Raw genomic sequence first — 22,387 nt, 5'->3', positions numbered from 1 at the left:
TCTCACGTGGCGGTCCCCGCCGCCAGCACCGGCCCCGGGAAACCCGCCGCCGAGAGAACCCGAGCGGACACAAAGAGGATTATTTAAATAGGTGCTGCGTTGTTGGTTTTGTTTTGTTTTCGTTTGTTTGCTTATTATTTTTTTTGTTGTTTTTGTTTTTTTTTCTCTCTCACCTCTGCAAAAATAAAGTCCCGAGATCTTAGATTTTTTTTTCTTTATTGTACAATTTATAAAACACTAGCGTGGCTCTGCCCTCCCACCTCCCCTGCGCACCCCTCGGTACCCCCCCCCCCCATCCCAACCTCCCCACCACCCCCCCCGCCTTTGTTTCAGGGTGTCCCCCCCGCCCCCCCCTTTCCCCGGAGCCGCTGTCCCTCGGATCGCACCCCCGTTTTAGCAACCACCAGCCCCCCCCCTTTCCCCTTCTTTTGCTCCCCGCTCCTCTCTAAAACGCGACGATGGCCCGAGTCCAGGCTCCCAGGCTCGCCAGCGCCTGCTTGCTGCACAGCTGCCCGTTGAGGGGCTGCTCCGAGTCCGCCTGCTGCCGGCTCACCAGCCCCGTGAAACCGGAGCCGAAGATGGAGATCAAGTTGGAGATGTTGGAAGAGTCCTGGGGGTGCTCGGCGCTGTACTCCTCGAAACGGGCGCGTTTGGTGCACGGGGCGAAGGGGGGGCCGCCCGCCACCCCGCCTCCCCCCGGCTCCCCTTCCTCCACCCCCTCCTCTTCCTCCTCCTGCCCCGGGTAATACTTGCGCTTGGTGCCCGGCGTGGGCGGCGGGGAGGCGAGCCCCGGTGCCGGTTGGCAGCAGCAGGGGCACTGCGAGCAGCAGTCCTGGTGCAAGTACCCGTTCTCCACCGTGGTCACGACGTGAGTGTCCAAATCCAGCACCGTGGTGCGGCTGCTACAGTGCGGAGCCCCGCCGCTCCCGAAGTCACAGCCGGCGGGGTACAGCAGACCCGGGGGCGCGCTGCCGCCGCCACCGGGGCCGGCGCTACCGGCGGCCCGGTAGAATCCCGGGGACGAGTCTCTGCAAGGCGCTCGCTGCAGCTCCGGGGGAGCCGCGCACACCGGCACCTCCAACAGCTCCGCACCGCCCCGCGCCGCCGAGCAGCTCCGCGCTTCGCGGTCCTGCGTGTCGGCGGGCAGCGGGAGAGCCGCCAGCTCCGGCGGGGCGGCGGCGGGCGGCGGGCAGGCGGGCATGGCGAGGAGCGGGGCTCCGTCGGGGTAGTGCTGCTGGCGGCGGTAGAGCTCGGCGTAGCGCTCGCTCAGGTAGAGCTGCCGGGCGTTGCGGAGCACATAGGAGACGAGCAGGTTCTTGTGGAGCTTGATGCCGCCTCGCTGCGTGCGGGAGCTGTGGATCTTCCGCAGGGAAATACTGATCAAACTCTGCGCATCGAGGGTGCACTCCATCCTCCTCCGGCCCCTCAGCATCTGCTCTCGCCACCCGCGCAGCCAGGCACCCCGGGCCGCATCCACACGGCGACCGGGAGGGTGGCAAAGACGGAGGATAAAGAGGCGGGGAGGGAGGGGGGGGGGGAAAGAGGGGAAATAGAAGGGGGGGGGAAGGGGGAAAAGGGGGGGGAAACGAGCCTGAGGTCGCTGGAGAAGGAGGAGGAGGGGGGGGAAATAGAGAGGGGTGTCTTCAGGGGGCGGCCAGCGGCGGGAGCAGAGCGGGCATCGCCGTGCGCGCCGGTGGCTCCCGCTGCTGCCGCCACCGCTGCCGCCGCGCTCCGTGCAGGCAGGGCGCGTGCAGGCGGCAGCGCCGCGCGCGCCCCCCGCCCGCCCCGCGCACCGCCCCGGCCCGCCCCTCCGCGCGCGCGCGCGCCTGCCCCGCCCCCCTCTCGCTCTCCACACCCAGCCCCCCCACGCCGGCCGGTACCTGTCGCGCAGAGGCACTGAGCGCTCGCCCGCCCAGCCCCCCGCCTTTTATAGCGCCCCGCCGGCACCCGCCCCGCCCCTCCCCCGCGCGGGCGACCAATGGAGCGGCAGGGAGCGGCTTGACGGGCGGACGCGGCGGCCAATAAGGGCGAGGCGGGCCCCTCGTCCCGTTCAAATGCTGACAGGAGCGGCGCGGCCCGTGAGGGCGGCGGGGACTCGGCCAGGCTGGGCGGGGGGCGGCACTGGGCTGTACCGAGCAACGGGTGCCCCGCCAGAGCGGTGACGGGGCCGGGCGCCGCCTCCCCGCTCCACTCCCCTCACACAGGTGAGCGGGGGGCGGCTCCCGCCCCGGGGGGCGGCCCCGAGCAGCCGTGAGGGCGGTGGCGCTCCCCGGGGACTCCCCGCTCCGCTCTCCGGGGGTACCGAGCCCCCTACACAGTGACAGCCGCCGAGGCACTGCCTACCCCCAGCTCCCTCGGCGGCACAGGCACACACCCGGCACCCTCTAGGAGCCCCCTCCCTGGGCTGTCCCCCCTCCTCCGGCTGGACGCAGCCCCCGGTACCCCCTCCCTGCGTGGGGCTGCCCCGGCCCTGCGGCGCTAGACGTTATGAAGGGCTAGCAGCGTCCCAAAATTGCTGGTGTCCCCCACCGTGCCCCGACAGCGAGCAGCCCCCGACAGGGATACCCCCTTCTCCTGCCTTGCAAGTGCTCACTGTCGCCCCACGCTTGGAGGGGGTCAGAGGTTTCCCCCCTGTGTGGGAGCAGGACTGTGCACCCGCCGCTGCTCAGAAGGTGCTCCCAGTCACAACCAAATTTTCCCCCAAAGTGGAAGTAGGACTGTGCACAGGTTGTTGCTAATTAAAGGCTCCCATCCCACCTCATTGCACACAGATGCCTTGAGTCTGCAGGGTGGGGGAGGCTGATCCTCACAGAGTGTATGTGGTGGGGAGAGGGCAGCCCACTTGTGGGGTATGTGGGGTTAGGGGTGTTCAGGGGCTAAGGGGGTCTGGGGGCTGATCTCCTCGCTCTCTCCTCAAAGGACCTGGCCACCGAGGGACCTAGCCATCGGACTGTGAGCAGAAACATTTGGGGATGCTGGTGCCGCCATGGAGAGCAGCTCTTGGCTAGCAAGTAAGAGCCGGTGTTGGGCGTGCAGCTGGGGGGTCTCGGGGCAGGGGGCTGCAGTGCCTTGGTGGGAGAAGGGGCCATGAGCTGGGGAACCCTGTAGGGACCGCAGCGCTGGGGCAACAGGAGCTGCAGAGCTGCTTCTGAAATGGCATCTTCTGCAAAAAGATGGTAGAGGAGAGAGGAGGGGGCTTTCCCCAGCAACTATGGGGGGACGTTGCCTTTGCTGGGTGTCAGCTTTGAGGGACACACTGGTGTGCATACCTTAGCAGTGGCTAAGGGCAGTGTTGCACCGGCAGGCAGCGTGGAGCCCACCGGATAGCAAACCTCCAAAGCCCATGCTGTCCAACCTCCAGGCCTCAGGGGCAGCTGTGCCAGGTGGTCACTGGGCTTGTCAGCTTTGTGCTGTGCAAAGGGGGCACTGTGCAAAGCCTGGGGGCTGTGGGGGCATGCCTGGGGGGCTGGGGGCTTTGCTTGCTTCCTGGCCTGGCTGGACTCTGCTGGCTCAGCTCGCTCATGTCCTCCCACCAAGGGAATGGGAGCAGGCTCAGTGCCATGAAGGACAGCAGCTGGGCTGAGGCAGCTCGTTGCCCGCTGCGTGGCAGCTGGCTAAGTCCTCCTCGCTTGTGGAGCAACCTTCTCCATAGTCTGCCCTCAGCCATGCAAACCGGGGTGAATGACACTCTGTGCATTCCTGAACTCTTGTAGGATGCTCTTGACCTGCTTTCCTTGTCTGTACCATAGAAAATAATCACAACCCTGTCCAGAGGGCGGATGTAGCTCAAGGCAGTGTGTATGGGCAGCATCTGAGGTTGGGGATTGCGCCGTCTCCTCCTTCTCCTCTATGGGTCTCTCTCCCTTGCAACCTTTCCTGGCTGCAGGTCAGTTTTTCCAAGGCTGTGGCTGTGCTGCAGCCGGCGATCCAGGAAGTGACACTTGGAGATGGTCTGCGCAAATATCATGGGCTGCAGCAGGGCTGGGGTTTGGAGCAAGTCACACAGACCAGTGCTGAATTTTGGGTGCTTTGGTGGCTGGAGCCAGGCCTTGCACCCACTCAGTGAGATCAAAGGCTCAGGCCTCGTGGGGTGTTGGCATTGGTGCTGAGCCCCAGCTGCAGCTCTGCAGCATTTCCCGTGGCCTCCTGGGCACCGGGGAACTGGGGCAGCGAGCGCTGCTGCTGCCAGCCCGTGCCACACCTTCCACCCAGCCAGCGCAGGCAGAGATCTCCTCTCTTGCTTAGCTGGCGTTTGCTGCTCTCCAGCTGTAAAACTCCTGCCTAGGTGGTCCAAACTGTCCAAAACAAGCCTGTATTGCTTGTTGGCCGGCTGTTTCGGGGTGGCTTGTGCAGCTTGGACGGTGCCAGCCGCAAAGCATCACCCTGGCAGCCATCCTCTGCCTTGAGCTCCTGTTCACCATCCCAGCTCGGACTTGCAGCGTGGCCTCGGGACACTGCCCAGTGCTGGCCCTCTGCTCTTTAATCATCGCGTGGCCTCACTGGCCTCGGGTTGTGGCTTTAACTGAAGGGTCAGGTGGACTTTGCAGGGCCCTGCCTGCAGCAGTGCTGCAGTTATGGAGGTGCAGAGCAGCTTCCAGAGGGTGGTGTGTCCTTGGGGTTATTTGAGCATCATGGGGCAACCCTGATGCGGGAAATGCTACCATGTCTGGCTGTCAGAGAAGTGCCCTCTGCTGTAACTGCCTGAGAAGCTTTGTGGCACCAGGAAAACCCAAGAGCACAGCAGGAGCCACTAGATGAAGATGGAATTAAAACTTTAATCTTATTTAGGCTCTGGGTAATTAATATAAAGGCTATAAAACATGGGCCTGATCCTCTTGCTGACTGCCGGGCACTGTGTTGCATCTGGCGAGGCTCGCGGCGGCTGCAGGCTCGCTCTCCTCCCCGGCTGGCTCTCCTGGCGGGTGTGAGTGTTTTGTTTGCAGACACGGTGGCTTTAATCCTGGAGCCGGGATGGGCTGCGCGCTGTGAAAGCTGCGCTGCTTCAGTTTGGCCTGTGGACTCCAAAATCTTCGTGAGACAGGAATCTGGCTGGTACCTGTCTTGACATATGACTGTAAGCTCTGCTTTTCTAAAAGAGGATAACGAGTCCTGTCCACTTTCTGGCTCTGCAGTGGCAAGCTGGGGCAGGATGGGTTTGTTTGGTGCTTGCCTTTCCCAGGAAACTGTCTGTGTCCTGTCCAGCATCCCTATTCCCTGGTCTCCAGTGGGGTTTGTGTGCCCTTCCCATGGGAAATGGCCCTAAGGACCCTACTGCTGTAGGGGACATTTGGTCTGAAACCATCTCAGTTAAATGTAATTGCAGCTTTTAACTGGCCATTAAATGGCAAGTACCATTATTTCCCCAAAGGAAAGGAGGATGGTCCCAGGATTTGCTGTCTGGAGGGTTATAGCTGCATTTCCCCCTGCGTACGTGCTGCTGGTCCTGGGGGCCAGGCTGTGGTGTGGGGCTGGCCCTGGGTTGGGGACGGTGCAGCTGTACTGTAGTCGGTCCAGCCCTGCTGGTGTCCTGGTGCCAGGGCCGGTCTCACAGCCGTCGATCCTGCAGCGGGCTCCAGCAGCAAAACCTGGCGGTTTGCTGCTCTCAGCTGCAGAGTAAACAAGCTGGCAAGAGAAACCATTTTGCTTCAGCTAGTAGGAGAAACCCTTTTTAGGTAGCACTTCCAACTGGCAAGGCTCTCCTTCATTAACCCCCTCCTTCCCTTTCCAATGAAACGTGAAGTTGCAGTGATTTGAGATCAGGCACTTGCTGGTGCGGCTTTGCCACCCAGAGCAACGAACACAGACGTGAATTTACTGCTTGATCTTGTAATTTCAGTGCAATTAGACTGGCTGCTATAGAGCAATTTCCCCTTGAGCCTCAGAGTCCTGGGCCTGGGCACTGCCCAGCTTTTCTCAGACAAGGAAGTGGAGGCATTTGGGTATTGGCTGAAACACGAGATTTTTTTGGGTGCACCTGGAACTTGACTCCCTGGAGACGCGTCTGCGAGTTGGAGCTGTGGGTGCCTGGCATGTCTGAAAAGGAGCCTGCTTTTCAGGCTCACTTATTACAAGTCAGGCACCCAAAGCCAGTGGGAAAACAAGCCAGAACAAGGTTTTCAGGCTGAGCTCTGGGAGCAGGGCTGGCCTCTGCCACCCCCTCCCCTGTGCTGGGTAGGTGCAATGTTGCCTGGACCCCTAAGCTTCTCCCCAGCTTGAGGGGACCTGTAGCACGGACCCATGGGGTCTGCTACAGTGAGTCAGGGACAGGGCATGTTGGCTCCAGAAGCCGTCAGCCCTCAGAGCAGCGTATCCATCTGTACTGATCGAGCACGCAATGGGTAAAGCTGTCACCCCACTGTCATAGCTGTTAGCTCTTTCTCACAGCTCTGGTACCACAGTCAAAATACTTTGTATTAAAACCCTGGAGAAAATAGGGACAAAACCGTTATCGAGAAATCATCCATTTAATTATTGTTCCTCCTTGCTTTTAGCTGGGGAGCTGTATAATGTCTCCCAAGCGCCACTGTGGCACGGGGCATGGATGAAGTGCTCAGTACTTTGGTCTGGTTTGTTCCTACCTCATTTCACAGACTCGTTTCCTTCATTTCTTGTACCCCGAGCACTGCTGTGCAGGGTATGGGTGCAACCTGTAAGCTTCCCTGCTGTTGTTTCATGGCCTCTCATTGCTGCATGGCCAAGCACAACCTCACCCATCCCTGTGCCCAGGGTGGTGCTTACAAACACTCCTGGTGCGTCTTGCGCTCCTACCAAAGTCTTGGGAGGTCCCCTTGGCCGGGAATTGCATGACTCTTCCTTTGACTAATCCTGGGAGGGTGGAATTGAGGAGGTATTTACTACCGGTATTATTGCCGGTTGCCTCCGTGATGGGCTCAGCTTATCCTGCAGTGAGTGGGCAAATGCTGGCTGTCATCAGCCAGCTGGTGACATGACCCAAAGAAGGGGGCCTCTGCCTGTGCTGATGTTTTTTTTAGCCCATGCATACTCTCGCTGTGGCCACAGGTCGGTCTGCAGTGGCAGATTTGTTCCTTGCTAGAGCTGGGTAGGAATTAGATGCTGATGGCGTGAGCAGAGCTCTGGGTGATCACAGGGAGGTTGCAGCATCCCAGTTGGTCTTGGTGTGGTTTGCTTGGCTTGCCTGGCACCCAGAGCCGCTGGGGTGATGCTCTGCAGCAGCAGCATTGTAAAGCTTCTGGCACAGGTGCTTCCACAGGTCTCTAGCGAGCCTGTCCTACTGTAATGGTCACTGCTGGTGCTTTGTCTCTCTGCCTCTGGCATTTGGAGCACATGGATTTCCTGCAAAACCATTGTGGGATGTTAAAGCTGCAAGATGAACTGGATGCAGGAAGCTCAGGAGCCGCTTTTTTTGGAAAGAGGGGATGAAGTCGGCATCCGCTCTTTCTGGGGAGCTAGTGTTTCCCACCTTGGACTGGGTGCTCCCCTGGACTCTGCCACCCCAGGGAGCTTGTCACAGCTCTGAGGGACATGGTGCTTACCCTCCCGGGGGTATGGGGAATCTTGAGAGCTCCTCTGCTGCCTGGGCAGGGCAGGCACAGCTACCATTGTGGCTGCCTGGGGGCTTGCATGGGGTCCTTGCATCAGTGGCATCCCCATGGCTCCCCTGAGCGTTTCTGAGCTGCTACAGGGGTCAAAGTACTCACAGCCTCTGTCCTGCTTGGCAGTGTCTTGCAGGTGACCCGAGTCCTGCAGCTTGCAGTGGCGATGGCAGTGAAGCTCAGCCTGGCCACAGGGTGAGCAGCTCCAGGCTGGGCTCAGCTGCCTGGGTGCGTTCCTGGTTGACGTGTGGGAGCTGTGCCAAAGGGATAGAAAATTCGGTGTGCTTCTGCCCATGAAACCCAGCTGTGCTCAGCACTAGCTCTCATCTAGGCAGAGTTGGAGACTGGGTCAAAGGTAGGTCCCTCACCCAGGGGACTTGTTACCATGGTTTGCGGGGTCACTCCTGGGAAGATGCTTTGACCTGTTGTGGCTCTTGGGTTAGGGATGGGAATAAATATCTCTTAGAGCCCATGGAGAGGTGAACACTAGGCTAAAGGACAGCTTTGAGCTCTGTCTCTGCCTGGGAAATGTGCTTTTGTCCCCATGGTCTGGCTGCGTGCTGAGCAGTCAGGCTGCCTCTTCGTGCTGGTGTTTGGCATGTTGGTGGGTTGTCCTGGGGAGAAAGCAAGAGAAAGGCCCCAAAGTCATTTGCTGCATTTGGCGTCAGGTCCCCAGAGTGGGTTTTGTTGGAGGCTGTAGGCGTGACCACTACCTCCTTGGAGAAAGCAGGTCTGTGCCAGGGGCTCCCCCGGCAGCTGGTGGCGACTGGGTCTCTGAAGCCACATGGGGTCTCGCTACTGCTGCCCCGGGGCATCACTTCCAGGAGGGATGAGATGCCCTGGGCAGCCAGGGCTTTTTGCTGGGCTGTGGTGTCTGATAGTGACCCTATTTAATTGCTTGGTCAAATATCCCAAAGTCTTTAGTGCTGTGTAGCCCAGGGTCGATCCCTGGGCTTGGTCTGACCCTGTGTTATAGATGTAAATGTGGCTATGCTGGAGCACAGTCCCTACCTAACTGAAAAGTCTGTCTCCAGCACTAGCGTTGGATGAAAGATGTTACCTGCAGATACCTTTCCTGTCCCGGGTGGAGCAGGATGGGACTTGCTGGGGACTGAGCAGGATTTGCAGCCATGCTCCCTGCTGGCAGAGACCAGCACACTCTCGGAGGAGCACGGGCAGCAAGCTGTTATATAGTGATGGGAGGACATGGAGACCCAGCGCCTGTGATCTAGGGCTAATCGTGTCTCTCTGCCTCTGTTTCTCCTCCCACATACCCCATCCTGTGGTTTCTAGATGCTAACCTGTGCAGGGCAGGACCTGTCCTACCACGCAGACAACGTCTGGAGCGAGGGGCCCTTGGGTGACTCCTGCAATAGGAATTGCCCGTCTCCAGCAAGACCACCCTCCCAGGGCTTGCGGTGCCGGGTGGCAATGCTTGGTATTGAGGGCAAGCAAAGTGGCAGTTCCTTCCCTGTTCCCTGTGCTCACCAAGTCTGCAGGGAGGGTAGTTGGGGCAAAAATTGCATTAAAGTTGGAGCTGTGGCTCAGGTGGGGAATCAACACTAGGATGGTGCATGGGACCTGCCTGGGCTCCTGGCCCCAGGTAGGGTGAGGGTCTCCTTCCTCACTAAAAGTGACCTAAGGCATGTGCAATTAGTGCTGCCAGCTGATGTGGGGCTCCGAAATGGTTAATTGCTGTCTGCCTGCGATGGAAACTGCAGCCTTCCCTAAGCAGAGCTCTTCCAGCTGGGGAGGAGTGTGGCCTTGCGATGCCCCGTGGATGGATAGGTGGGTGGACGGACGGACGGACGGACGGACGGCGGTGGGAGGACTACAATCCCCGGCAGGGAGCAAACCCCCGGGGCTGCCCCGGGGGATGCCGGGACTGGTAGTCCGGACTTGTCGTGGGGGGTCCCCGCTGCCACTCGTGGCTGGGGCGGGGGGACCCGGAGGGAATGTGCAGTCTCGGGGAGGAGCCAGCGTGTTCACCCACGTTGTTGTTAAATACCTTAAAGGAGCAGTGGCTGTGCCCGAGCGAGCTCCCTAGCGGAGCCGCGCAACCTGGGCTGTGGGCTTTTTAAAGATAAAAATCACTCGCGTGGCCTTCGTTATTAATGACATCTCCCGTGCTCAGTAACTCCTTCGGCGCCTGGCCATCGGCAGCGCAGCACGGCGGCGGTGGGCCTGCCTCACCGTGGGGCTGCATGCGCGATGCTGGACCACCTCCGGTCCTGCATCCCCTCCAGAGCATCCTTCTCCTGGCGCTCTGTGCCCATGAGCCTGGTGCTGCCGGGAGGTGGGTGCCAAACCATCCGGTGCTCCCCATGCTGAGGAAAAACAGCACCGCAGCTGCTTCCTTGCAGCAGAGATGTTCCTGCTCGTGAACCCCAGAGATAAAGAGTTCTGGCGCGAAGCGTGGAGCAGTGACAGTGTGGGCAGCGAGGCAGATTTCTCATGCCACTGTGGTACAGCCGTGACCTGGAGATTTCTTTCCCCCCCGGCATAATTCAGTCTGGCGCCTGGTGCCTCCAGCCAAACACCCTGTCCTGGCCCTGGCATGTGCCCAGCAGACACCCACATCAAAGCCACCGCGGCTCACCTGGCCCCTTGCCAGCAGCTACCTCTAGAGAGCTTGTGCAAACCTGGAGGGAGATGACAGCAAAGCATCCAGCCCCTGCTGCAGGCCAGTCAGGGCTGACTGGGGTGCATGGTGGGAGCTGCAGCTGCGTGGGTGACCCTGTGCTGTGATGGGGGTACCTGTGAAACATCTGCCCCAGTGGAGTCAGCCAGCTGTGGGCTGGCACCTGGCTGCTTGGAATTGCTTTGTCTCTGCTGCCCTGTCCTGGTGGTCCTTGCCTCCATGCCCCTCTGAGCCTCGCTGGAGGGGGATGAAATCCCTCTGTCAGGCAGTGCTGGAGAGGGGCTGTTGGAGTGTGCAGTGCACCTTGCTGACTGGAAAAGCAGGAATAACAACTAAAACTGGTGGGGAGGGCTGTGACGGTGTAGGCAGCCAGCAGCTGGCTGGCGCTGGGTGATGCTCCGGGGCAGATGGCCCAGGCCTGCCTGTGCTGCCCAGGGTCGCACGCTGTGGCTCACCCGTGGGCTGTTGTCAGTGTGAAGGCAAGGGGAGGGCTTGGGTAGCAGGGCTGAGCCTGATGTGCTCAGCCTAGTCTTTCTCTCCTGGGCTGTTGGGTGCAGCGCAGCCTCCTTGCAGCCCAGGGGCTGGGTGCTTGCTTGCTGAGGGGCCGCACTTGATCCTTTTTCCCTCTTGGGTGCAGATCTTGGAGAGAGTATCAGGCGTGTCTGATCCTGCCTAGAACTGGGCTCCAGCTGGTCCATGCTGCGAGTTCAGGCTCATGTCCATACTGCTTCCAGCCTGGCCCAGCATGGCTGGCAATGGGCAGAGCTGCTGGTCTTGCTTGGATTTGGGGTTGTCTGGGTGAAATTTGTACCCAGAGCAGCAGAACTCTTTCCTGGGGTGCAGAAAGCTCCTGGTGCATGTGTGGCATGGTGGTAGCAGAAGGGCTCTGAAGCCCATACATCAGAGCTTAGGGCTGTTGAGGGATCTGCGGTACCAGGACTTGGTTGTTGTGTTTTCAGGGACTCGTGTGGTTGGATGCTGGATCACAACCTGTGCAGCTGGGACCTCATGAGCGCATCAAGGGCAGCAGAAAGACCATTCTAGGCTGCAGCAGAGTCTGCGCTGGGTTCTCTTCTGTGCAGAAGGAAGCAGTGGAGTGGGAGAGGCTGCCTGCGGTGAGCTGCCGGCTGCTGCATCCAGCAAGGAGCCTGGGGTGCAGGGAGCCCATGCTGCTTCTGCGCTGCGGGTGCAGCCAGCCTGCTGCCTCATGGATGCTGAAATAAGCAGCCTGGGGGGGTCCTTCCTCGGCTGTGTCCAGCCCACAGCAGTGAGTAGGAGCACAGAGTGACCAGTGCATCCTTTATAGTGAGGTGTTAACGGAGACAATGGTGCAGGAGAAAACAAATTCATCTCTCCTGGATGCAGGGGAGAGAGTGGGGGCTCAGTCTAACACCTCCTGCTGTGCTGTGCTCTCTGGGGGCTGTTCAGGGGCCAGGTGAGGTGGTGCATGCTGCACAGCTACGCTGCCTGACCTTGGTCCTCTCCCATACCCCCTGTGCTCCCTCCGATCCTTGGTGCTATGATGCTGACAACTTGCTGTTTTGCAACAGCTCCTGTTTGTGTGCGTGCTGTGCCTGGCCCAGCAGATACCCACCTGTGAGGCTGGGTGAGCCCTGATATAGCATTTGGAGGGGGATTCATAGGCTACATGGGGACCTGGTGAAGCTGCCTGGTGGCAGAGGGCATAGGAAAGCTCCCCTAGAGGCCCATCTAGCTGTGTAGCTTATTTCTTTTTCCTTTTCATCCCTTGTCTGCCACTTCGTAGCCTTATACCAGCAGCCTCCCGGCTGCCTAAATGCGTTGTGATGGTTGTGTTGCAGCAGGTGCCTTGCAGGAGCCCTGCACCGAGGCTGATCAGGTACGCACCCCTCCACGTTCCCCAAGCTTCTGATGTAGTCCTGCTCAGACCTGGACCGAGTCTGGACTCTTCCTACACTGATGTTGGAGCAGAAGCCCAAAGGGTCAAACACAGCTGCAGGAGGGGGCGTCAGGAGCTGTGGGTTTGGGGTCCTGGAGGTGAAGCTGGCTGCAAACAGCTCCTGATGCAGTGCCACTTTGCATGCTGCATGACTTTCCCATGTGCCCAGATATTCCCAAAGCTGAAGGGAACTTTTCCCACTCTGGAAAGGGTAGAAATGAAACATGGATAACATCACTAGGCTAGCGTTGCTAGAGGAATTAAGAGCCAAGCAACTGCATCCATAGGAACCTCAGTTCTTCCCTTATCCCCTTGCACATCGAAGTTAATTGCATTTCCAACTGACACATCAAGCTGTCCTGCCACGGTCGTCTGCAGCAAAGTCAGTGTGTAGTGGTTGCTCTGGGATATAAACCTCACCTCTGCTGTCTTGCTCTCTTGGGGGAATAACATCTTTCCCAGGGCTGTTTGTGCTATGGTCAGGTCTTAGGAGCCCAGGGCTCGAGTTGAGCTTCTTGCCAGGTCTTTACGGGTATCTCTTGAAGGTGAGACTTGTCAGGCTTAAGCAATGGATGAAATTTTTTTAATGGGTGTTCAGCAGCCACTCTGGAGATGCTTAAGGGCATAAATTTTTTAAGAGCATAATGGATGTTAAGCTCTCAAAAATAAATCCTAAGTCTCTCTAGCCTGCGTTTCCCAAGGTATTGGCGGCTAGCTTGAAAAGAGAGAGCAAGTGGAATGAAATAAAAGGCTTTTAGATGGTGCAGAGCATCAGTGTGGAGCTTCTGCTTTCTTTGTGTGTCTGAGTTAGCACTCAGTCCTTCGGGATGCTGAGGGTCAGGACAGCAGGGTCTTAATCCCTGGTGGGTACTTTGAGGACACATGTCGGAGACCAGAGTTAAGGGTTCTTTCCCCATGCCGATAAGATTGGTTGGGCAGAGCCAGCAGCACCAGGCTCTAAAACCTCTTGCTTGGAGGACTTATTGGTGGCAACCAGAAAGTCTGTTGCAAAACTGTATGGAGGCTCTCCTGATGAAGCACAGTGAGCAGAGTCTGGGTGTGGGAGGTGGGCCAGTGCCTTCTCCCCTCCAGCAAGGGGCAGGAAGACCTGGACCAAGCAGCTCTGTCCAAACCATTGCAAGGAGCTGACGATGGAGCTGGAAAGTGCTAGGGCCTCCAGGATTTCATCTCGTAGCCCGAGTCTCCTCTTCCACCCAGCACAGATGAGTCTTTCCTGGGGAAGTGACAGCCCTGTGCGGGGGTTTCTTCTCTCTCCCTTGTTGCACCAGAAGCTGGGGCAGAATAAGGGAGATGGTCCCCTCTGGCTGGTGAAGCACCACAAAGCTGGGAAATGGGGAGGAACTGGGTCCATCCTTCCCCAGTTACTGTTACCCCCCAGGCTGGGAAGCAGAGCAGCTCCTTCTCTCTCTGTAGACATAGCAATGCCAAGGAGGGAAGGAGGTGGAGGAGCACCATGCTGGCATGGCCAGCACTGCTGAGGGTGCCAGGAAGCTAACAGCCCAAGACTTGTTCGATGCTGCTTTCTTCTTCTGCCACTGGAGCAGGGAGGACGGCAGCTTCAGGAGCACCAAGTTCTTGCTTGTCTTCTCCTGCCTGGGGAAAACGGGAGCAGCCCCGATCTTGTGCACAACCCCGGAAGGCAGTGGTGAATGCAAGCACTGGCATCCTGCAACGCTGCACCCTCACGTTTCTCTTGCCAGCTCCCCTCCCAAGTCTGGCTGGAAACGCTCCTGCCTTTCCCTTGAGGTCAGCTTCACTGTGGCTCTGCTCTCTGAGGTCAGCTTGTACCTGTTGAGGGCTCAGCCCTGTTTTATAGAGCTTTTCCATGAGGTGTGCCCTGCGAATGCCCTCCCTTCAGCTGTGGTAACAGTGCTTGGAGATGAGCAATGCTGGTGCCTTCAGGAGGCTGATGAAGTTGAGGCAATGAGTGACTTGTGCCAGGTCTTTCTGCTCCTTTCTGCTCCTTGCTTAGGTTTTGGGACAGGCGTTGACCTGCTCTGAGGTGGCAGGTCCTGAAACACATCGAGTTGTGAGTGCCTCGCCAGCAGGAAGAAATAAGAAATGTGGAAGATTTGGGAATGATCAGGGAAAAATGACTGCTTTTGAAGTATGTGTTGATGCAGAAATGTTACCTGCTGCTTTTCTAGTTCAGCCTAATCTTATGCCCACATCTTTGAGTGGCAGAGCACCAGAAAGTCCTGAAGAAGGGACTGCACATTTCCGGTGCTGGTATTGGAGGCTTTTGATGAGTGAGCATCTGGTTTTCTGCTCCTTTGTTGGTGGGAGATGTATGGACCATGGTAATCTTGTGTCTGCCCAAAGGGCTGTTGTTTATGGGGTCTGATTGCTTGCATTCACCCCAAAGGTGGCTCTGGATTCTCTGCCCCCATTGCTTCTGAGCCCCGGGTAGCCATCATGGCTAACCCAAGGGACAAAAAGCTCTATCTTCTCCTCCTCCTCCCCAAAAGCTGTGAGGATCAGGGCTCTCGCTGCTCCTTGAAAACACAAGGTGTGGCTGCACGAAGAGCCTCTGGCAGGAGGCTGGCATGAGATGTGAACGGATCCTGATGCCTCCTCACTCTGTTTGGTTTGCACATCTGGATTTTTTTCCCTGCTTCTCCAGCCTGCTCCGAGCACCGCTCACCCCTGCTCGGGCTGGGAAAGCATTTCTTTTACCCAATTCAATTACCCAATTGCTGCTGGAGTGGGTGGGAGCAGGAGAACGCCCTCCCAGCCAGCACGAGTTTGCAAGTTCTCTGGGCTCCCAGCTGCTGTGGCTGCTGCTGCCTCTTGGGGGAGGAGAGGAGGGACCAAGCAGGGGTCTCTGTTCCTCCGCACAGCTGCACAGGGGCTCTCTGTGGCTCCCAGGCATGGCAGCTCATCCCCAGATGGAGGATGAGGCCCTGGGGGTATTGGCCGTCTGCTGCCTTGCTGCTCAAAAAGGCCTGGAGGCTGTTTTACGCCACCACTCTGCTGTTATCCATTGAATCACACTGAAAACCATGCTTCCCCCCATTATCCCTGAAGACGGGTGCAGATGACTCCACTCCTGACATGTGTGTGATCTGTGCACGCTTGGCTCTCCTCTCTTCCCGGGCAGCTGGCAGGTTATTTTTGGTTCTGAAGCGGCCCAGATCTGGTTTCTGCTGGGGCAAGTCCCTGCCCAGCACAGCGCTTCCATCCCCTGGGCTCGTGGGAGGTGAGACGTGCTGGCTTCCCTCGCCCATGTGTCGGCCAGAGCCCATGGGGATGCTCCGTTGCTCACCTGCGGAAGGGCTGGTCTGATGTCTCTGTGGAATGGCTGCAGAGAAGGGGACGTTGGCCAGGTCTGTGGGGACTCACCTGGATGTAGCAGCCCGGGAAACCTGATCTGTGGGCCTCTTTGGGGGGAGAGGGACAGGCAGGAGCAGCTGGTGCTGTTGCCGGGCTTGGAAATCCAAGCCAACACCTAGTCACGTGAGTCCACCTTGGCTTGCGGACTGGAGGAACGGCAGCCCCCTTCCCTTGGCTCCTGGCCTCCTGCTCGGGTCCTGCAGTGGAAACCCCTTTGGAGGGGTGTTGTGGGGGCTGAAGGGCTTGCTGGGGACCTCCTGCCCTGCCCCTCCTCAGGAAGGGCTCATGTTGGGAAATGTGGGTGCTGTAATTTGGCTGCCTCACTGCAAGGACATCCCTCCTCTCAAGAGCTCCTGCAACTCCAGGATGTTTGAGCCCTTTCTCAAAATCAAGGTTCATCCCAGGAATCCTGGAGCATTGGCTTATCCATTGCAATGGGGAGTTGCTCAAAGTATCCTTCCCACATCTGCATGTCGGGGTGCTCTGGGGTACCTGCTTACCTGGAGGGGGAGTAGAGGGCAAATGCAATCAAATAGGGCTTTTCACCAGGTTAGACAGTGAATATTTGCTAGGCATCGTGAGCTGCATGGAAAAGCGTGACTGCTTGTTTCTCAGTGCCTAGCTGGCTCTGCGAGCTGGTGGAGATGAGCACCTTGCTGGACCCAAGCCTGCAGGAAGTATTTTGAGAGCAGGCATCTGCAGTGGGTGTGTGTCCCCAAACACGTTGCTTCCGTGGGATTCAGGTATCATTATTTGAGGCTTTTAGTAGACTGGTGTCCTGTGTATGCTGATATCAGGTTTTATGTTCCATACAGATGCACAAGAGCCTGTGTGCCTGGAGGTGCAGGTGGGTGGTGGAGCACTGTTCCCAGGCAATGCTCAATGCTGTGGCTCAGGACACTGCATCCAAACACACCAGGTGTCCAACAGAGAGTGTGGGACTAAAATCATGGCGTGCGTACTTGCAAGGCAATGGCTGGCAGAGGTGAGCTGCCAGAGATGCTGCAGGTCAACCTGGATGACAGAGCTGCCCTGACACATCCCTGGGCATCAGGGGAGGCTGCAGCACTGCCTGTCCAGTGTTCCCCGTCCTCCTGGGCACAGCTACTGAGCCAGGACAGCTTTTTCTCACTGAAAGCTGTGCCCTTTCCTCCGGGGAGGGAGCATCAACACATCCTCCCACGCTCCTGCTCATCCCCTTTCAACAAAATGCCGCTCTGACGTTTCTCTCTGCTTCTGGCAGGGAGCGAAGCTGTTTCCAGTCTCTAACTGTGGGGCTGATGGTGTAGGCTCACAGGTCTGGGCTCTCCTGCTCCAAGCATGTCCCTTTTCCTCTCTCTCTGGGGTTTATCACTCACCTCCCAGGACCAACCTGGCTCCTAACTCTGCAAGGCTGGCTCCTGCCAGCTCTTCTGTGGGAGAACTCGTCTCCCCGTGAAGCCTGAGCATCTCAAATGCCACCGAAAACAGAACTAAATCAGCTGTGAATAGGCTTTCACTTACTATTCAGGAGTACAATAGAAAATCAAATGGATGCTACATTTCCTTCCACTGTCTGTGTGCCTGGTTTTCTTTGTTGCAGGTGACTGGGGGAAAGAAAATAGGTTTGTTATGAAAGCACCAGGTCCAAACTGCCCTGCTCTGTTAATCTGGAAACAGGAGATGTGAAGGAGGTGGCTTGTGTGGACCACGGCTGCTGCAGGCAGGAGCAATGTGAGCCTGAGGTTGGTGGCTCTGCAGTGTGCAGGGAGCACCTGAGCTCTGCATGGCACAGTGGGCTTGGTGTGGATGGTTTTGTCCAGCCATTGATCCCCACTGAAGCCCTTGCAGAGGACAGGCTGCTTCCTCGTGCCTCCTGGTTTTTGGCTGTACAGCATGGAGCACATCTTGTGCCTCTGTGCCGGTCAGCTTCCTCCTTGGCCCAGCCACCTGTTTGGCTGGGCACGGTCTTTGGCAAAAATCACCCAGACCAAGAGTGAAATTCAAACGCACAAAGCAAGATATTTGGTGTGAAGCATCCTAGGGCTGCCTTGTGCCACCGAGATGTCTCATGGGGTGGGTAGCAGGGCTACCTTGTGCCACAAAGCTGCTGTCAGGATCATGGTGCTGAGCAGGGAGGAGAAGACAAGGGCTTCTCCCTCCTTCTTGCAGAGCTGATTTCCAGGAATTCTGTTCTTGGGTTGGGCTTGTTGGCAGGGGTGTGAATCCCGGCTCTGCAATCCTCCTGAGCGTTGATCTCTGGCGTACCTGGTGCACCAAGCCATGGATGGACAAACGGATGTCCTCAGCCGAACCGGGCTGCAGGGTGGGGAGGCAGCAGCCTTGTCGCATCCTTTGCAAGTGCCCGACTGGTCGGGCCCCACTCGAGCTCCTGCCGGCCCCGGGTGTGGGTGCGGGCAGGAGCCTGTGGTTAAGGCAGCCCTCGGACATGAATGCGATGTGAACTCAGGCTTCCCTTTTGAAGTTTGACACCCGGGATTTTCCCCACCCACTAGGAGGACTGAAGACAAAATAGAGCAGAAAAGAAAAAAAAAAAGAGGGGGGTGGTGGAAAGAAAAAAAAAAGCTCTCTTTAAACGGCTGGTGAGGGCATGTCATGGAGGCAGAAGTTAAAAGGGGCTGTGGGGGAGGGCTTGGTGCGTGTCTATCTGGCCGGCCAGCTCTGACTCACCAACACGTGCAGGTACAACCCTGCTGCAGCCTGGTTTCAGGTTGAGCATCACTCGCCGGGCGAAGCTGAGAGGGGTTTGCAGAAGCAAGAGGGAAGGGGAGAAAAGGGAAGAGCTATCGCAGGTTGTTCTTGGCTGCTTGCTGTGTGACGGCCCAAGATCTTGTCCCCTCTCTTGCCCCTTGCATTTGTCCCCCCCTTCCTAGCTGCATCCCAGCCTTGGGTGAATCAAGAAGGGCCCAATCTTGGGTGAATCAAGAGAGCCAGGATCTGGCCCCACTGAGGTAAGGGTTGCAGGATTAGGCTGCCTTAAACAACAAAGCCTTGCTCTGCCTGTCAGACGGATACCCCAGGGGCAGACTGGAAGGGTGTGGAGTGGAGGCTGCTCTTTGCAGAGGTAGGACAGGAACGTTTTCTGGTCCTGCCTGTCTGGTTTAGCACTCCCAGCTGGGGTTTGGATGATCCAAAAGGGAGCTTGATCTGGGTTGTGCGGCTATGACTTATTATTATTTAAAACTTCTAAAGCTTGGAGCTGCAAAGCTGTAACTTGGGCCCAGAATCACCGGATAGACCCGATCGGCCAGGGATGGAGTGGTGGACTTGAGGTTGGATGTGATACCTGCTTGTGGAGGGTTGTGCTGCTGCAGATCCAAACGAGAGCTGCAAAGGCAGCTACAGGATCCCATCCTGCCCCTTGCCCCCACCCAGCTGTGGACCTCAGCTTTCAGGTTTGAAGTCAAAGCTTTAGGGAGTTGAAGCTGGCTGCCTTTGGCATCCTGAAACCCAGGCTTGACTCGCACCTAGGGTATGGCATGTCCTCATGTCTCTGGAGAGAAACGGACCTTTTGGGTGGCTGAGCGTGGCACTGACAGGTCCTGCCAGTGATGGAGGATCTGCTGGGTCCCACCAAAGCCTGGAGCAAAGCTTGCACCCATGAGAGCAATGTTTGGTCCAGCTTGTCCTTTAGAACCATAAGAAGAGGTATCCAGACCCCGATACCACTCTTTACACCATCTTGGGGGATGGGAGGGGAAGGTACCCTTGCCAGAGCCGCTCTCACCATGAGTCACCCTACCAGGAGAAGGGTCTGAATGCTGGCAGCATGTGGATGAGGAGAGGATTTGTGACCAGATGGTGTGAAATGTTGCAGTGGGAGCTCAGCAGCTCGAAACAGCCACTCTTTCTGCAGATGCTCCGTAAGGTTAAGCTCTGTGGGGTATCACAGGGAACAGTTGCAGCTCCTGAAGCCAAAAGGAGCTGCTGCTGCCTTCTCCTCCTTGGGAGGACAAATGGCTGGGCCATCACACTTTGCAGTGGTGTCAGGATCATACCAAGTGTATCTAGGTGGTCTCCAACGGGTGAGGTGAGCCCACCCATCCCTGATGGGAGGAGAGGTGCTTTGTAGTCTGGAGGCAGCTGGGGCTTGTCTGTGCTGTCACCTCAAAAGCTTGGGTGCCTTCATCTTCCCTCCTTCCTGGCCATGCATGGCCATCAGAAGACTATGCCCTCTTGTTGCAGGCAGGGGAGGTCAGCCTCATGATTTTGGCCCTCTGAATGTCAGAGTCCACTTCACCTTTGGGAACTTGCAACCTGCTGCAAAACCTCCTGGCTCTGTCTGAAGGTTTCCTGCCCTTGGTGCTGCAGCCATGCCCGATGATGAGGTCTGGAGAGCAGCACTGAAATCACTGTTTTAGCTGGAGCTCCTTGCTCCTACCCTCATGGGAGGGATGCCATGTAGCTGTTGCTGGCTGCAAGAGCCGTGTGAGCACACAGCTGAAGGAGAGAGCTGCTGGAACACGAGGGGAACAGCGAGCTCTGTCCTTGCTCTCAATCCTGGGGCTGTGAACCACAGAATAACAGAGGGAGGTGGCTGCTCCACCGACAGGGGACAATAAATGTGCCGGGATCCTGCTGTTAAACACCCATGCTTTGCGCGTTTCCATGTGAGGGGAGGTTGCTTTGCAGGTGGTATGTAGGCAACTGCTGACTCTGTGCCATGGGTACGTTGCTTTAGGTGGAGAGGAGCCTGGTCCGTGCTGCTGGCACGCTGCAGAAGAGGGGAGCTGATTTGGGGAAGGCTGCCTGCAATTGGCAGATGGGTTGAAATGGAAAGAGTCTCTTCCAAGACAGCCCTTGATGGAAATTAGCCTTGCACAGCTCTGGGGGTGGGCTGTGGGGTTGAAGGGTTGGGAGATGATATTGCATGGTGGCTGCTAAATTTAGGAGAACACCATTTTGTCAGTTCTTTCCTTGCCTGGTGTGCTAGATCATATCCATGGCTCATAGCCTGGTCCTGACCATACCTACAAGCTTTGTGGTGCCTATCTGCGTCCATGCATGGGAGGAGATTCTTCCCCTCCATCTGCTCTTGCATCCTCGAGACCTTTAATCTTTCATGCTGTCTCAACGAGTCCCCCTGGGGAAGGAGATGGTTAATTAGCCCCTTCTCCCCCCCTCTCTCCGCTGCCCATGTTTCCTGGACCCTGCTGGCTGGTGACCCCCTCTGCAACATGTCTGTGAAGCTTGTTATCTGCCCTGTACAGATTTCCCTGGTGGGAAGGGGAGGTGATGCTGCAAAGGCTCCAGCTCCCGTCACAAGTGTCTGCCAAGGTGTGGGGAGCTCTCCCCAGCCTGGCCTGGCTTGTGAAGGTGTTGGGGTTGTTCCCAGGGCACAGATCCCAGACAAAGTGGGAGGACATCACCCCTGAGGAGCATTGGTCCTGAGGTGGTGTAGGACCTGGAGGGGATGGCTGCACTGCCCTTCAAAGTGGGAGGGAGGAAGGCATCCCTTGCTATGGTGGCACTGGCACTTGGAAATGAAGCAGGATACTTAGGAACCAGGCTGCTTTAGGGCCTTCCCTCCATTTCTCTGGGGAATGCTGGTTCTGCTCTGTCCTCACCTAATGTCCTGAGAAGACTCTGCTCATCGCAGTTGGGTCCTACCTGAAGCTAATTGCCGCAAGGGTAAAAAACCCCTTACCTAGAGCTCCCAGCTGGCCTCCTGCCTGGGGGACTGTGAGGTGATGCTTGCCTTGCCTCAGCTGTAAAAAGAGAGGGGAGAGGAAGAGGGGACTGGACCCGCAGGCGAGGGGACACCCAGGCTTGCCGGTAAGATGCTGTTTGTGCAGGAACTGCTGATCCTGCAAATGGGCCATCGCCGTCTCCTGTCCACGTCTCTCTGAGCGGCGTGGGGCTGTGTGTGCATGCATGCATGTAGCAGGGTACCCATGCCTCTCTGTGTCTGATGCGAAGGGAAACCAGCTCTGCTCTTCCCAGGCGAGGCTGTGCTTTGGGCTCTGGTGTGGAGGATGGGGTGCCTGGGAGTGGGGTGCTGCTGATGGGCTGCTCCCCCTCCATGCCAGGGTTAATGTCCTCCAGCGGTGTCTCACGTGGGTGGGACAGACCTGCCTTCTGCAGCTGGGGTAGGGGAGGGAAGGAGGAAGCTGGTTGTGCAATTGTTCATAGAAATAAAATGTGAAAGGAGTGGGAACGTGGCAGCGCAGAGGAGGGCATCTTCGAGGGGAACCTGTGTGATACCTGTGCTGGGTCCATCAGCTTCCTCCTGGTCCAGACGCTGAGCTCAATGCTGCTGAGATGCAGGGAATGGTGTTCCTTAAACCCCTGCGCCCACCATGCAGCGTAGCTGAAGGTTTGCAGTAAAACCGAAAAATGCCTCATCCTAGAACTGTGCCTCCTGCCAACTTCTCTTATCAGACCCTGTGCTTTCGCCTAGAGCCAGTAGCTGTGAGGATGGAGATGGGGGGAACAGACTGGTGTTATGCTGCTCTCTTGCCTGCAGCCTGTTTGCATTCATGATTGCATCTGTGCATTAAAGTGCTTTGAGCTCCTCGTTACCAAAGTGCAGACTCTGAGTTTTAACGAGCCACCCGTGGGAGCTGGGACTGGGAGAGACAAACCGCCGTCCTGCTGAACCGAGGCAGAGCTTGACAACAGGCACCGCTGCCTGGAAACGGTGGGCAAAGGCTTTATTGACCACTGGAGGTCACTTTTTCAATAATGCAGTACAATCCAACTTTATTTTGTCAGTACCTTTCATGCAGGCTGCTTCCGAGCTGCTCAGCAGACCCAATGCAAAGGGAGGGAGAGGAAAGACTTTCTCCTGGAGCTGGGGAGGTGGAGGCCGCTCAGCGGCGCGGGATGCAGAGGAGAAGGCTCTTGTGCTTCAGCGAAGAGCTACAGGAGGAGAAGAGCAGAAAATGAAGCAGCCTGGAT

General features: G+C 57.6%; 1 protein-coding gene across 1 annotated transcript; it reads right to left on the bottom strand.

The window, feature by feature from the left end:
• Nucleotides 1-364: 364 nt before the first annotated feature.
• Nucleotides 365-1,529, bottom strand: IER5L (immediate early response 5 like). The gene has a single exon (XM_054220671.1). The coding sequence runs from the start codon at nucleotides 1,430-1,432 to the stop codon at nucleotides 446-448; it is 987 nt and encodes a 328-aa protein (XP_054076646.1). The 5' UTR covers nucleotides 1,433-1,529; the 3' UTR covers nucleotides 365-445.
• Nucleotides 1,530-22,387: the final 20,858 nt, after the last annotated feature.

Source organism: Rissa tridactyla, chromosome 14, assembly GCF_028500815.1.
Source record: "Rissa tridactyla isolate bRisTri1 chromosome 14, bRisTri1.patW.cur.20221130, whole genome shotgun sequence".
NCBI classification, from domain to species: Eukaryota; Metazoa; Chordata; class Aves; order Charadriiformes; family Laridae; genus Rissa; species Rissa tridactyla.
The sequence above is the reverse complement of the archived record's forward strand: the minus strand, read 5'-3'. Positions and strand labels throughout refer to the sequence as shown.